At 40.9% G+C, this 17,463-nt stretch overlaps 1 protein-coding gene across 3 annotated transcripts in view; it reads right to left on the reverse strand.

Annotated features, from left to right (window-relative positions):
* The window catches only part of Wdr59 (WD repeat domain 59), a 77,370-nt gene extending 67,694 nt beyond the window's left edge, over positions 1–9,676 (reverse strand). For 2 of the 3 annotated variants that reach the window (XM_071604205.1, XM_027933220.2), the window contains exon 1: positions 9,539–9,676. In XM_071604205.1, the coding sequence (XP_071460306.1) occupies positions 9,539–9,567 (29 nt within the window). In that variant the 5' untranslated portion in view covers positions 9,568–9,676. The remainder of the gene's footprint in view (positions 1–9,538) is intronic. The other variant, XM_071604207.1, reaches the window with a different exon arrangement.
* Between the last annotated feature and the right edge of the window lie 7,787 nt (positions 9,677–17,463).

Here is a 17,463-nt window from a genome sequence, read left to right on the forward strand (position 1 = left end):
CTCTAAGAAGGAAGGGAAGACTGAGAGACCTAATCTCATCAGGTCTGGAAGTCAGAAATGGGACGGGAAGGGGCCGCTCACTGCTGGCTGCATAAGTGGGAGTGGTCACACAGCAAGGCCTGAAAGGCCTCTAGGAGCTGACAGCAACCAGCCTCTACATAACAACCAGAGGAAAACAGAAGTCTCAATCCTACCACCCCTCAAATCAGGATTTTCCAGCAAACTGAAGGAGCCTGGAAGTGGATTCTTCCTAAGTGTAGCCTCCAGGTGAGAACACAGCTGGTTGATGCCTTGATTTGGTCTGAGAGACATTGAACAAAGAGAGTGAGTCATGCAGTGCCTGGACTTCTGACCTACAGAACTGTGAGCTAGTAAGTAGTGTAGTTTGAAGGTGCTAAACTTGTGATATGCAGTGACAGAACACTAACAACGCATGATCTGACAATCATTCAAAAAATTTATGTCCTTTAACCCAGTAGATTCACCTCCAAAATCTATCAGAAATACAGCATTTTATGCACAAAGCAGCTTATTTCATGTTATCTACAAGTACATCACATATATCTTATACGATGGAATATTCCAGAAGCATTTTTAATGCTTTAATGACACACACAAAAAAATGCATCAGCCAAAACTGCAGAGTATCATAACTCACCATATTAGGGGAAATTATTTTAAAAAAGAAAAAACCACTACCACCCCAGAACCACCTAACTGATTTTCCCCATTCCTACCCTAGGAAAAAAACGAGTTACCACTGTATTTGTTGGAGCAAATACAATTTGTTGCTAGGCTGTCTCAAAGGGGAATGGACAGAGGTAAGTGTTTGAGCAGAGGAAATGGAAACCTGACCAGAGAAAAAGTGCTTTGTGGGGACAGAGTCTACCCCCCCACTCCCCATCGCTCCCAGGTTCTCACCACCACCACTACCACCCACTCCCTCTATGCCCCCCACCTCCACCCCCATCCTCACCACACTCAGAGCACCAGATGGGGAAGGGCTGAGAAATGCTTCTTTGATCCCACTGCATGAAAGGGAACCTGGCTGGGTCTAGTAGTGTACACCTATAATCCCAGTGACTTGGGAGACTGAGGAAGGAGGATCGTAAGTTTGAGGCCAGCCTCAGCAATTTAGCAAGACTCTAAGCAACCTAGTGAGACCCTGTCTCAAAATTAAAAAATTAAATTAAAAAATAAAAAGGGGCTGGGAGTGTTGCTCAGTGGTTAAGCATGCCCCTGGTACCAAAGAAAGAAAGAGATCCTGTGCAGTAACTTTCCTACCAGCCTATAGAAGACTAGTTTGCTGCAGTTTACATTAGGTTATAGAAATAAATAAAAGTAGCATTTTATACCTGACTACAGACTAAAATTTAAATTGCCTACTTGTAAATATATTCTTAAGAAAAACACGAAAAGTATATCAAAGTGTTTAAAAGGTACTTGTTCCCAGAAACATTAATTAATTTAATTATTCCACACTGTATCCATAAATCATAATATCATTTTACACCCCATTAATATACAGAATTATCAATTGTCAATTTATAATACAATTTATTTTTTTTAATTTTTAAAGGTAGTTGTTACTACAGGTTTTTAATTTTTTTTATTTTATTTTTCTACACGAGTCTATATTTTTATACTATTTACATATACATATTATTTTGTAATCTAAAAATATTTTTCAAAGGCATTCTAGGTCTCTTCTCTCTCTACTCCCATTGGCCACTGCCTAGGGCTTGGTCTACAGCTACAATTTCTAATGCTAAACCTTCTAAACACAGAGTTCTAATTATATCAATTCATTGCCCCCCAAAATAAACAAACAACAACAACAAAAAAAAAACTCTGTTGGCTTTTTACTTTGACTGAAATCAAATGGAAGCTCCTCATCTCAAACCCTTCCAGACACTTTGAGAACCATTCAGTTCTCCCCCTCCATTCTTTACCTGATCAATTCCTTATCTTTTGATATTTAGTTCAGACTCTTCTAAGGTTTTCATGGACCATCTCTGCTGACACCCAACATGAGTTAGCAGTTTCTTCTGTGCTTCCACAATATCCAGGACTTTTCTTTACGTAGCACTTACGATCTACAATATTGTCTATTTCCTGATACGTCTCCTCCATTAGGTTGCAATTTCCTTGAGTGTGAATTTATTAGTTCAATGCTTAGCACATGGTGTGCAGCAGTGTCTGCTAGTACAAGGCAATGAAGTTTATGGGACACAAAAACCTGAACGTGAATATTCATAGAAGCATTACTCCTGATACCCCAAAAGTAGAAATAACGTAAATGTCCAAGAATTGACAATAGGGCATATGAAGTGTGGTATATCCAAACAATGGATCTGACTTATGAAAAGGAAGAACGTTGTGATCCATACTACAACATAGATAGACCTTGGAAACAACTAAGTAAAAGAAGTCCATCACAATGATATGTATTATATGAGTCCATTAAAATGAAACTCAGGAAAATCTACAAAGACATAAAGTAGATTAATGGTTGTTGCCTAGGGCTGGGGTGCCAGCGGACTAGAAAGTAATGGCTAAAAGGTACAGGGTTTCACATTGGGGTGATGAATATGTTCTAAAAATGACTGTGATGATGGTTGCAAACTCAGTGAATAAACTAAAACCCATAGAATTGTACATTTGAAACAGATAAACTGTATGTGAATGATAGCTCAAAACAGCTGTTACCAAAAAAACTCACACTTTAACATTTTCATCTTTTAAAAAAAATAACAGATACTTACTTTATTTTTTTAATTTTTAAAAAATTATTTATTTTTTTAATGTTGTGCTGATTATCAAACCCAGTGCCTCACATGTGCTAGGCAAGTGCACTACCACTGAGCTACACCCCAGCCCACAGATACTTACTTTATAATAGTCAAGTGACATGAACTTAGAGATAGATTGCATTACAAAATCCATTTTTGCACTTACAGCTAAATTTTGGCACAAACACAAATGGTTCTGTTGGAAAGTCGATCTCTCTGGGAAGAATTCATCACACAGTTTCCTAGGAGTATCTTTCTACCCTGATCCAATGCAAAAGAACGCCTCACCATAGAGAACTTGTTATCTCTAGAATAAAATCTAGGGTTTGTTTATTTGAAGGGACTAGGAAACAAATCAACTCTTCCTCTTTTAAACCCAACTGAGGGGCTGGGGTTGTGGCTAAGGGATAGAGCACACGCCTAGCATGTGGGAGGCCCTGGGTTCGAACCTTAGCACCACATATAAATAAATAAAGATATTGTGTCTACCTACAACCAATATATATATATATATATATATATATATATATATATATTGGTTGTAGACACACACACACACACACACACACACACACACACACATATATATAAAGGAAAAGAAAGCACTTAGCCAGTTCATCCTTCCAAACTATGCAACTGGTTATACATCCAATCAATGCAAATCACAGCTGGGTCAGTTCCCCTAGTATCAGTTTGTCACAGGCCTCAGCAAAGACTCTAATGTAGGCATTTATCAGTTCTCCTACACCAAAATCACAGCTGACACTCACTGATATAAAAAGGATCAGACCATTTCAAATGACAAGATCCAATCTCTATGTAAATTAGACAGACACTGCTGCCAAACTGCTTTTGAGCCATCCTTGTCTAATGCTTACTACAAACTGCCTAACCAAAGATCTGGTTCACACATTCCACAAGAGATGCTTGGGAAACCTCCCCCTTTAAAACGGGAACATCCTCATCTCCTCACAAACCAAAATGGCACACACTGGGTATCAGGAGATGAAACGCTTCATCTTTGTGAGGCTCAGGTTCCTCTTCTGTAAATAAGAGAGGAGATGAGATATCTTCTAAAGTCTCATCTCCTTAAGTCTATTTTATCAGGCTACATCTGTTGCCTCCTTAGATCTGTTTTTTAATATAATAATAATAACATGTATCAATCAAGCACTTAATATATGCTGAGCACTGTGCTAACTGCTTGGCATTGATGTTTCTCATAGCAACTCTGTACAGCAATGTGGAGAAGGAGTAGGCACAGCAGGCCTGAGGATGCTGTCCTTGCAAAGGCCTGCTTGCAGGGCAGCTGCTGGCTAAAGTCTGAGAACCTGATCCTGAATTACGGAAGTGTTCACACCAATCCCTAACTGATAAAAGTGGCTCTCTATGCCTAAACTGTAGGTACAAGCCCACGGAGCACCTGCTTTCCTTCTGGGAGTCTGGAATCTTGGTATATGCTAAACAGCGGTGCCTGTATTACCAGGCCTCCCCAAAACACCTTGGATACTGAGTCCCTAATGAACCTCCCCAGTAGGCATCATTTCGTGTGTGTTGCTACAGCCGGATGCTGGAGGAATCAAGCAAGTCCTGTGTGACTCCACTGTGAGGACTCTGGGAAGTTCATGCCTGGTCTTCTCCAGTCCTCACCCCATGAGATTTTTCCTTTAATTTTTACTTTGTATCCTTTCTCTATAATAAGTCATAACTGCAAATCCAACTGTGAATCCTCCTGGAGGTGGTCTGGGGAACCCCTGTCACAGGCAGGTACTATATTACCCTTGTTTTGTGGATGAAGAAACTGAAGCTTAGGAAATAAGTTAGCCACAATCCCATGGCAGACAGGTGACACTACCTGAGCCCTAACCCAGCACTCTAGCTCCAAATCCTTAAACTCTACACTATGCTATGCTCCTCCCTCCCATCATGACTGCATCGTCATGGTGCTTTCTAGAAAACAAGAAATTCACAGCATTCACATTTTTTTTAATATTTTTTTTCATCGTAGATGGACACAATATCTTTATTTTTATGTGGTGCTGAGAATCAAACTCAACACCACATAAAAATAAAAACATGAGGCCATGCATGCTAGGCAAGCACTCTACCACTGAGCTACAACCCCAGCCCAGCATTTGCATCTTAATAGTCACTTCAACCAAGAATATACCTACTATGCTCCTCCATCGATATATAGTTTTCAAATCAAATTTTAAGTAAAACCAGGAAACCAAGGATCAAAGTGGGTTTTTTTTAATTGTTGTTTTTGTTGTTGTGTCATGAACTGTTTTAGGTTTTTCCTTTTATTTTCCTGATTTGCCAGGTGTGTTGGTGCACACCTATAATTCCAGCAATTGGGAAGCTGAGGCAGGAGGATCATACTCATACTTAGTAACTTAGCAAGACCTGCCTCAACTACCCTTGAGTTCAATCCCCAGTACAAAAAAAAATTATAAATTTAAATGATAGGGGCGGGGACTGTGGTTCAGCAGTAGAGCACTCACCTAGCATGTGTGAGGCCCTGGATTCGATCCTCAGCACCACATAAAAATGAATGAATAAATAAAACAAAGGTATTATGTCCATCTACAACTAAAAAACTAAATATTTAAAAAAAATTTTTAACTGATAAATAAAATCATAAAAGTTACACAAATTTATGTAGTGTCATGTGATAATTTAATGATTGATTTGTTTTTTTTGTGATATTAGCAATTGAACCCAGGGACTCTTACATGCTGGGCAAACACTCATCTCTGAGCTACATACCCATTCCTTAATTTTTTTATTTTGAGACAAGTTCTCCTTAAGTTGCCCAGGCTGGCCTTGAACTGTCCTACTCCTGTGTCAGATTCCCAGGAGGTTGGGATTACAGGCATGTGTCACTGCACCTGTCCTAATGACATTTTAAAATCTTTCTCCTTAAAAAAACTTTTTTATGGAATATATCTCATATATATATATATATATATATATATATATATATATATATATATATAGTATTCTGATACCATGTACAGAATAATATGGGCTGGGGATATAGCTCAGTGAAAAGTGCATGCTTAGCACACATAAGGTCCTGGCTTTGATCCCAAGCACACACCAAAAAAAAAAAAAAAAGATGTACTCTCCATTTGGCTTACAGAATAGACCCTTCTGGTTACTTTTAATGCCTGAATGCTGTGTTTCCCAGAATATATTTCTCCCTAAGATCCTTTAGAATTCATGACTGCATTAAATTTTGGATAATTTTCTTGCTTTTCTCTATAGATTTACTATACACATACATAATATTTTGTTTTACTGTGACTGTTTTTGATCATTATACAAATGGAATTCTGTGCTGTGAATTCTTTTGTGACTTGCTTCCCCCCCCACCCCGCCCCCAACACACACACATTGATTCTGAAGTTCATCCAGGTGGATAGGTTGTAGTTTACTTGTTTTGCTCTGAGGTAATATTCCATTGTACGACCGTGCCACAACTGATCTATCTCACTGTCATTAAACATCTGGGTTGTTTCCAGTTTTTTAAATTATAGATGATAATACTGTGAAGATGGTATTTGCATATGAGTAGAATTGTTGGGTTCTCAGATGAGCATATTCTTCAACCTCACCAGAAAATGTCAAGCTGTTTCTCAAAGTGGTTAAATTGTATACTTCTAGAAGGAGTGATTAATGAGTTGGTCCATACCTTCATCAGCACTCAATATTATCAGACATTTAAATTTTTCATCCTTTCAACAAATATTTATTGATAAATCTACCATATGCCGGGCACTATGGATCCAGCAGTGAACAAAACAAAACTTTTTGCCCATATCAGTCTTGTTGTCCATTAATTTTTTACCTATGAACTGTAATTTGGGAGGTTAATTTGTATTTTTCTGATGACTGATGAAAGTGAATACATTTTCATGTTTAATTGGAAATGCATGTTTCTTCTATGAAATACTGCTTATGTCTTGTGTACTTCTTAAGTTGAGCTATCGCTTTCTTAAAGATTAAGAAAAGTATGAAATTTTTTCTTGATTTTAATCCTATATTGGTTACATATGTTTTATGTAAAAAACAAAGCTTTTCATTGTCTTTATGCAATTTAACTTATGGATTGTGTTTCTGCATCCTCCTTAGAAGAATATCCATACCCAATGTTCATAAACATACCCTCTAATATTTTTTCTTAATTTTTCCTGCTTCCTCAAAATTGAAAATGAGTCATCTCAGCAGAAAATATTCCCTGATGATTAGTGACTTGTTAGTTTCTGTACAACTCATCCAGGAAGATAAAAACTGTTTTTTGCTCTAATAAAAAAACAAATCATTACTGGGCATTGCTGGGTGCAGTGCCATCTTTAGGTCTGGGATTGTCCTCTGAAAAATGTAAAATTATAATTTTCAAAAATTATTTTTAAGCCAGGCACAAGGATGCCTACCTGTAATCCCAGCAACCCTAGAGGCTAAGGCAGGAGGGATCAAAACACCAGGCCAGTCTGGGCAACTTAATGATACCCTGTCTCAAACAAAACAAGAGAAAAGACAGGGCTGAAGATGTAGCTCAAAGGCAGAATGCTCCTGGGTTCAATTCCCAGTACTGGGGAAAAAAATTCATTATAAGAATGCCTCAGAAAGACTAGACTACAATATAGAGAAATGAAAATAGTTGCTGAAAAATGGTGAAAACTACCAGGCTTCTGGTGCACACCTGGTGGCCCACACCTGTAATCCCGGCAATTTGGGAGGCTGAGGCCAGAGGATCACAAGTCCAAAGCCAGTCTGGGCAACTTAACAAGACACAGTCTTTTTTTTTTTTTAATTACTTTTTAAAATATTTTTATATGAATGGAGCTTTATTTTATTCATTTATTTATATGTGGTGTTGAGGATCCAACCCAGTGCCTCACACATGCTAGGCAAGCACTCTACCACTGAGTCACAGCCGCAGCCCTAAGTTGTTGAAATAATTTATAAAATGGGTCCCTGTCCCTCCCAATCCAACCACAACACCATGCTAATTCACAGTACAGATGTACCCTTTCAACTAAACAGAAAAATCAGAAAAATAGAAACTCCCATAAGGCAATTAAAATTACCCAATTTACTTTGTTCTCTTCCTATGACAACTGCTGTTTAGGTTTAATATTTGCTTCTACTTCATAGCATTCTAATATATATGTCAGCACCCTCTCTGCAGGTCTCCTGAATTACATCTCTATTAAGGAGGGTGAGACTACCTGGGTTTCTGTGAGAATTAAAGGGTTTGCAGATTAGTATCTTCCAAATTAGCAGGCTCAGACACTCTCCATATGATTCTGCTCTGTCCTAGTCCCCAGTGGAAGCAATTAACAAGAAGGGTAACAGCAATATGGCTCTTTTTCTCTAGGAATTTGGAACGTCACTTGGGAGAGCAGGCCTCACAAAGACATTTTGCTGACACTGCAAAGTGCTTCAAGATCCCTTAATCCAAAACCCAATAATGGTTAAATTCTCCATGGGGGCTGCTTATCAGACGGCAGTGCAGAACAGAATGGTGGGTGGCTCCTCCATGCATTAATCTTTATGGCAAAAGACAGATAAAATTTTAGAAAGAAAACACACCACCCACTTACTGTAATCCAGATATATCTCAATGTAAACTAACATAGAGTCTGGCACAGCGGGCAACTAATAGGCACTCCATAAACCAATCCTTGTTGAATAAATGAGTGAAAAAAATTCTGGCAGACAGAAGGTATCTAATAAATACTGAATAAGCAGAAAGAATCACCAAGAGTGGCTCTTAGTGCTAGGGAAGGGGGTCATGATACTTATGGAGGTAGTTCAGGTTCTGAGCTACTTACTATGAGGAAAAAATGGTATAATAAGCTGAACAGGAGCCCTGTGGTTAGAGCCTGGGTCCAAATTTCAATGACATCTGCCATATTTTGCGAAGCCTTAGCCAAACAGGCATCAGCTCTCCTTTTGGAATAAAGGGATGACACATATATACATAAAGCACTTAGCACAAGACTTGGCATATAGAAGGCACGTTATAGAATAGTAGTAAAACTCCTCAGTAAGTGCTGACGTCTCTTGAGGCTTGCCATGTGCCTGTCACTCTGCCACACTTTCTAAAGGTGCAACCCATAAAATCCTCACGCCCACCCTGTGAGGTAAATATGATGATCCCTTCTACAGGTAAGAAAACTGTCGGTGCAACGGGTAATGACCACGTAAAGACTGTGTAAAGATTCGTGAACCCGAGCAATACGTGTATGTGTACACTTCTGTCCACTACACGCTATTTTCCATTACTAGAGCATGCACTTTACAAGCAGTATTTCATCAAATCCACCCAAAAATACTGTGAGGCAGGGCTAAGTCTGCGCAGCTGAGGCTCAGAGAAGTTCTGCAACTTGGCCGAAGTCACCGAGAGAGGCCCTGGACCAGGGAAGCGGACACCTCCTAGCAAACCACCCTGCGCGTGGGAAGCCTCCCACTCACTCGCGCGCAATCTCAGCCTCAGTGTCCCAAGGCAGTCCCCACTCGCCAGAAGCCCGTGGGGAATCCCGTCAGTGCCCATCCCAACCGCCCGCAACGGTCATCAAGTCTCCCCTCGCCCGCTCGAGTCTGACAGCTCCAGAGCACCCCGCAGCCCATCTCCCCCGACAGGGCCAGGGGTCTCCGCAGGTGCAGCAGTGTGGGGGAAGGGAACCCAGGAGGGCGCATGCCCAGACGGCTCCATTAGCCACCCGCCAGCTCACCTGGGAATCGCGGAACTCCACCACCACATTCTCGCTGCTCCACCGAGCTGCCATCTCCCTCTCCCAGCCACGGTGGACGCAAAACAGACACCCCCACACTCTAATCCCTCTTCCCCCAAATCCCACGCTGCCTACTAGTCGGCCTGGCCACGCCCCGTTCCCCTCTTCCGCCTGATGGCAAACCATTGGCTGACCCAAACACAGGCTCCGCCCCTTCTTCCGTCTCCTCCAATTGTGGCACTAAACTGCCCAAAATAAGCACACCCCACTCGTTTCCGTCATCAGCTTGCGTCACCCACGCCCCCCCGGCCGAGGCTTAGGACACGCCCCTGCCGCGAGCCCTGCCGGGAATTGTAGTCCAAGGTCGGGCGCAGAGCGGGTAACCCAGGCAGAGGAGCCCCTTGGTTTTACTACTTTTCTCGCTGGTGCTTGGGGCATTCTCCCAGATCCAGTCTACAAACCAATACCCAACATTGGTACAAACCGAAGATACCGGTTTTTTTCTGATGCCTGTCATTAAGGTTTTGAAAAGACTGCGTGATTTATTGTTTCAAAAACTACAGCAGGGTCTTCAAGACCTTTTCTGGGGGTCTCTGAAGGAAAAACAATTTTCATAGTCTTACCGCACCAATGCACAGTGGAGTTTTTTGGAGGCTTCATGCAACAAAACAAAAGGTTTGCCATACTTTTAGCTAACATATTTAGTATTGGAAAATAAAGTTATTATTCATTTAAAATATATTATTATGGGGAAGAATGAAGGAACTTCGGGTTGTGTAGAGGGGAGGGGCGGAGCTGTGGGGATAGGAAGGACTGTAGAATGAGAAAGACCTTATGACCCTGTGTACGTGTATGATTACACTACTGGAGTGACCATGCACCATGTACAGCCAGAGGAATGAGGAGTTGTGCTCCATATGTGTACAGTATATCTACTTTCTTAGAACAAATTAGAAAATAAAATGTATTGTTAGCCTCAGGAGGCTAAGACAGGAGGATCGCAAGTTCAAAGCCAGCCTCAGCAACTTAGCGAGCCCCTGTCTCAAAACAAAAAATACAAAATGGGGGCTGGGGTGGTGGCTCAGTGGCAGAGTGCTTGCCTCGCATGTGTGAGACACTGGGTTCGATTCCCAGCACCACATATAAATAAATAAAATAAAGGTCCATTGACAACTAAAAGTAAAAAAGGCCTGGGATGTATCTCAGTGTTTAAGTGCCCCCCCCAAAAAAAATGTATTATTAATGTGAATTAATGTTGAAACATAATGATTGGCATTATGTTTCAACATTAATTGGCAGAAGTGGTGGCTCATGCCTGTAATCCCAGCCACTGGGCAGGGTAAGGCAGGAGGATTTCATGTTCAAGTACAGCCTCAGTGATTTACTGAGGCCCTAAACAATTTAAGAAGAGCCTGTCTCAAAAAAACAAAAAGGGCTGGGGATGTACCTCAGTAGTACAGTGACCTTGAGTTCAATCCCCAGTACCAAAAAATAAATAAACAAATAAATAAATTTTTTCGTTTTCAGAATTAATTCCTAATGATTACTGTCAATAAATGAGCCCACATAAACGTTTTGGGGGGGCCCTCATAATTTTTGAGACTATAAAAGGATCATGAGATCAAAAAAGTTTGAGAAGCATTGTGCTAACATAAATGGAAATTAAATCCTTCTCTTTGGTCCCACCTTCTCATCCTGGCTTAACTGGTTTACCCTTAATTTCCCTACTAAAGGAAAATTACTTAACCTCATTTGTTTTTTGTAAGTTGCTTGGCACTCAAGTTTAAATTTTTATTATTGTTGTTGTTAGTATTACAATTGGGATTTTTGTGTGTGGCGTTTTTGTTGTTGTTGTTGTTTTTGGTATTAGGAATTGAACCAAGGAGTTCTTTACCATTGAGCTATATCTCCAGCCCCATTTTGTTGTTGTTGTTTGTTTGTTTTGTGGTACTGGGGATTGAACTCAGGGGCACCCGACCACTGAGCCCCATCCCCAGTCCTATTTTGTATTTTTTTTTTAATTTAGAGACAGGGTCTCATTGAGTTGTTTAGCCCCTCACTTTTGCTGAGGCTGGCTTTGAACTCACAATCCTCCTGTCTCATCCTCCTGAGCCACTGGGATTATAGGCATGCACCACCACCACTGCACCTGGCTCCCCAGCCCTTTTTTATTTTACTTTTTATTTTGAGGCAGAATCTCACTAAATTGCTCAGGACCTCTCTAAGTTCTCCAGCTGTCCTCAAACTTGTGATCCTCTGCTTCAGCCTCTCAAGTCACTGGGATTACAGGTATATACCACTGTATCTGCCAATAGTACCATTATTTCTAAATTCAAGTCATAGCATGAATAGAGAGAAGATGTGTCCTCCTTCCTCCTTTGAGCATTGGATATAAAGGGCTTGTCCATGGCTTAGGGTGACTATTATCTCTCTCCTGTTTACCTGGGACTTTCTAGGTGTTAGCACTGTGTCCAGGCAAGAATTCTGCATTCCACAAAACCCTTCAATAGCATGAAAACTGGAACAGTTAGTCCCTCTACAATAGGTACATATTGGCAGAATGAATTGTACATTATAATAGACTTGCAAGCAATGTGTCAGGAGGGAATAACCTAAATGGGGGACTAAAATGACATCTTGAAGGTGACATTTGAGCTTTTTAGTATAGTACTAAGATTTTGACAGGGTACAGTTAAAAAAAATACTTCAGCATTAAGAGTGAGAACAAAGACCTTGAAGTGTGAGGTGCAAGATGTGTTCCCCAAAACATAACACTGTTTCCCCAATTAACTCTCTCATGGCACTGCGCTGCTTCAAAACACAAACCACAATTCATTTTTTTTAAAGAGAGAGAGAGATAGAATTTTTTAATATTTATTTTTTAGTTTTAGGCGGACACAACATCTTTATTTTATTTGTATGTGGTGCTGAGGATTGAACCCAGAGCCGCGAGCATGCCAGGCGAGCACGCAACCACTTGAGCCACATCCCCAGCCCCCAATATTTTTTATTTATTATTTTCAAGCTTCAGGAGAGCAAGAACCAGGTCCGTTTTGTTGGGTCCTGCATGATGACTGCATATACAATCTGCTCCATGAATATTTGTCTAATGAATGAATGTAAATAGCATATAAAGTCATGACCCCAGATGGAGGTCAGAACCAACATCCATGCAATCAAAAATAATGCAAAGTCATTGCTTCTAACTGTTAACATCTAGAAGGAAATATAGACTTGGAAGTTATTCTCCTGGAAAAAGTCCCTTGCTTTCTTTTCCATCCATCATCAGGTTTTCTCACACATGGGAGCCTTTAAAAAAAAAAACAAAACTGCTCCTCACCAGGTACGGTGGTGCGCTCCTGTAATCCCAGTGACTGGAGATTGAGGCAGGAGGATTAAAAGTTTGAGGTCAGCTTGGGCAACGTGGTGAGGTCCTAAGTAACTTAGCAAGATCCTGTCTCAAAATAAAAAATAAAAAGGAATATGGCTGAGTACTTTAGTATGCCTGGGTTCAATTTCTGGTACAAAAACAAACAAACAAAAAACCACCTCCTTGAACCAGGTGTCATTGAATCATGCCCCCATATTCGCAGCACTCAGGAGAGACGTTGAAATATGCATACTGCTTGAGCTCAGGAGTCCAAGACCAACCTCCACAACACAGACCTGTCTTAGAAACAGTAAGAAACTCCTATAGTCTTGACCTCCATGTTCCTTTAATGGCTTCTCTTCCTGCCTCCCAGTATTCTCCCAGTTCTCCATCATGAAAGGCCAAAGACTGTTCTGGACATAAAAACCCTCACTCAAAGTGCCAAGAAGGGAAAAGACTGCAAGCTAGGCCCCAGGGCAGTGAGCCGGAAAAATAACTAATACTTTTCTTTGCATGCTCAGGCCAGCACATCAGAATAAATGAATTAATCAATTCATTTTGGCCCATTCCTGTAATCCCAGTTACGTGGGAGGCTAAAGCAGGATTTTACATTTGAGGCCAGTCTGTAGCTCAGGGGTAAAGGCCCCTAGGTTCAATTTCCATTTCTGGGGGGGGGGGGCAGTAGGGAGATTGAGTCATCTAACATACCATACATATACTTATTTACCTATTTGCCACAGTCCGGCTGCAGCAAAATGGCGGGGGGGGGGCAACTTGTGTAGATTGATACAGCAGGAGCCGTTTATTGTAGAACCAGAGCGGTATATATACATTCCACACAGCTTATCTTAATTAGCATAAACTCGGTACATCAGTCAACCAATAAGGAATCTCCACACTTAATGGCTCGCTGGCATTACTTCACAAACCACTCCCTCTGGCAAAATGCCAGGCGCCATCCAGACTTGTTTACAGACTCTAACATTTGCCAGGCGCCATCCTGACTTGTTTACAGACTCTAACACCTATTGGCTGGAGGTAGTAGGTGCTTAATAACTCTTTGCTGAATGAGTGGTTAACAAATAGGTATGGGTATTATTTACCTATTTGGTATGGCAAGAGGTGGTGAGGAGTATCCTGCTTAGGAGTTTGAGCCTTGTTTTGGATATTAATAGAGATATTCCAAAGCTCTGTCCGCATACAGCTTGATAATCTTCCCTCCAAAACCAATAGAATCACCCTTGTCTGAGCATTTCTGCAGTCCTCCCCGGTTCCCACCTCTTTTGTTCTTACTTATCTGGTTCTCAAAATCTGCTTGTCATGGGCCACAGGCACAGCAAGTACTTTGGGTTTCAAGTCCTTGGTGTTCTGTTCTCTCAATGTTTTCTTAAGTGCGTAAAGAATTTTGGGGAGAGGGAGCAATAATACCTTCCCAATTGCCTCTTCCAGCCCTTCCTTTTCATCTCCCACCCACACTGTGTCCCACTCACAGTGTCATATCATGATGCTGTCATCAAAGAAGCAAAATTGAGAGTTCTCTGACTGCGTCTTCATTGTCATGAGCCTCTAAGATTCATAGATGAATATTCTGAATCAGAGATGGGTATCACTGGAAGTCCCTTATCACCAAATTATGTCTTTTCAGAAGGTCACTCACTAGCCAGGTCACAGGAAGACAGGGTACCTAGCAAACTCAGAAATCCAAGGCCATGGCTGGTTCTTATCAGTAGCTAGCTATGCAATTTGAACACAATCCTGTGTTTTCTCTCCTGAAGAATGAGGAATTATCACTGTTAGGGGTTGGAGGAGGCATCTCCAGAGACAGAAGAGACCGCTACTCAGATTTTCTAGGCTCTTGACACATCACAGAAAATAATTTAAGGGCACATCAGGTTTTAGCAGGGAGAGGAATAACTTTATTAGAAAGTAAAAGGTAGATAAAAACATTCTTAGAGCTGAATACAGATCATCTTGAGAGCCAGACGAGCTCTCCGCTCTGGGGTCCTAGGCTCTTCTTTTCAAGATGGACATGGGAAGGTTTGTGGGTACATACCAGTCTTGTGAACTCAGTTCTTTGATCATGGATCACGAAATGTTTATGGTGGTCTGCTCTTCCCCAGGATCTTCAAGTTGATATTGTCTTTTCTAGATAATGTTTGGAGTGTGCCTCTATTGTATGTTTTTAAAAATATATCTCCCTTTGCTTTATCTAATCTGAAAATACATTGTATAGGTTAACAGTGTACATAAACTTTAATCAAAATGAGGTAATTTTCATGGATGAGTGAATTTACAGTATCTCTAAAATTTGTAGATTTCTCAGCAATTTGTGAGTGATCAGTCTGGAAGAAAAATGGTCTGGGGAGAAGATTTACAGCTACAGTCTCTTTTTCCTTCCTTTAAATTTTTTTATTTGCTCTCTTTAGTTCTTTTCTCCCTATCTCTGTCTTCTATTATACCTCAGAGTTAACTGTGCCCCCAGTCCCCTTACATCCAGGAACCTTGGACCCCTTCCCTGAACCCACTAGGAATTTCTCTCTCCTTTAGTCAACAAAGATTTATAGATGTGCTCACAAGCCCAGCCTCCTGCTATGTGCATTTGGTTGCTCATAGCCCTAGTTCTCTCTGCTTATTTTTCCCTTTTCAAGCAAAATAATAGAGATGTAAAGAGCTCTGAGAGGGCTTGAAAGGCTGTTTCTCCTGGTAAACATTTTTTTTAATACCAGGGATTGAACCCAGTGGTGCTTAACCAGTGAGCCATATCCCCAGCCCTTTTATATATTCTTTTAGAGACAGGGTCTTGTCTCACTAAGCTGCTGAGGCTGTCTTTGAACTTGCAATTCTCCTGCCTCAGCCTCTTGAGCTGCTGGGATTACAGACATGTGCCCAGCCCTGGTAGACTTTTGTCTACCAGGATGTGGGGGGTTAAGGGGCTCAACCCCACAATGGAGGTGTGGGGTTGAGGGGCTCCTCCAAAGCCATGGAAAGCCCTCCCCATTCTCTGGCTCCTAGAAACAGGAAAGAGGCCACAGGTTTCCCATTGCTAGCCAGGAATAGATCCTAACAAACCATTTCCCCTACCTTCTGAACTGTGCAAGCCCTAAACTTACATTCTTCTAAGACGTTTAAAACCAGGGCTTTGCAGCATAGTTCTACACGTTTGCTGCACACTCTGCACATCCGCAAAGGGTTTTGGCAACACTGATTTTATCAGCTCTTTCTCCTGGTAGGTGGGATCCACAGTTTGTTAACCCTATTTCACAGCCAAGGAGTGCCACAGAGCAGCTCAGTCATGATCAGTGAGGGTATGAAGATAAAAACAAAAAAAAAAAAAATAATGGGGGTGGGGTTGTGGCTCAGTGATAGAGTGCTTGCCTAGCATGTGCGAGGCACTGGGTTCGATTTTCAGCACCACATACAAATAAATAAAATAAAGGCACATCAACAACTAAAACAAATTTTTAAAAAATGGAGGTCCAAATCTAGCTAGGGCCATTTCTGCATTCAATATCCCTACATGGAGGGCAACGAAGGACTTCTACTCCTTCCATATCCATGCCTGCCCCTGGCACATTAACTATTTTTTCTTTTTTTCCTTGAAGTACTGGGGACCAAACCCAGGGCCTCTTGCATGCCAGGGGAGTGTTCTATCACTGAGCTATACCCCCAGCCCCACTGTTGTTGCAGTTCTATAGCCTTTCATTTCTTCCAACATGTCTTTATTGTCACCTCTGGGCCTTTGAATATGCTGTTTCCTTTGTCTGGAACACTCTTTTCCTCAAACACAGTTCTACCTGTCCTACTTCCTCACTTGGCTAATTTCCAACTTGTTTTTTCAGGTCTTGATTCAGAATCATTGGATCGTGTTGGTACCCATTTCCTGTCTTTTCATCTCCCATAGCACTTAATCATTCATGCACTTAGTCAGCAATTATTTATTGGGACTGGGGTTGGAGCCCAGGGAAGCTTTACCACAGAACTCCATTGCCAGTCCTTTTTTATTTATTTTGAGTCAGGGCCTCACTAAATTACTGAGGCTAGCCTCTAGACCTTGAGTCGCTGGGATTACCGGTATAGGCCACTGTGCCTGGATCAATATGCAGTTTTTTGTGACTGACTACTTAGAATGATGTTTTCAATTCACGTTGTAGCATGCATTGGTATGCTATTTATTTTTATGGCTGAACAATATTCCATTGTGTGGATATACCAACTTGGTTGAGTTGCTTATTAGTTGATGGACATTATTTGAAAGAGTCAAAAAGTTGTTTCCGCTTTTTGACTCTTTCAAATAATGCTGCAGTGAATATTCCTGTACAAACTTGTTTCTTATGTATGTATGTTCTCTTGGAAGAATACCAAAGAGTGAAACTGCTAGGTCATATAGTAATTCTTTTTTTAGTTGCTTTTATTTTTTAAATACATGACAGCGGAATGCATCACAATTCTTATTACACATATAGAACACAATTTTTCATATTTCTGTTTGTATACAAAGTATGTTCACACCAATTCATGTCTTCATACTTTGGATAATGATGTCCATCACATTCCA

The sequence above is a fragment of the Marmota flaviventris genome, chromosome 18 (assembly GCF_047511675.1).
Source record: "Marmota flaviventris isolate mMarFla1 chromosome 18, mMarFla1.hap1, whole genome shotgun sequence".
Classification (NCBI taxonomy): domain Eukaryota; kingdom Metazoa; phylum Chordata; class Mammalia; order Rodentia; family Sciuridae; genus Marmota; species Marmota flaviventris.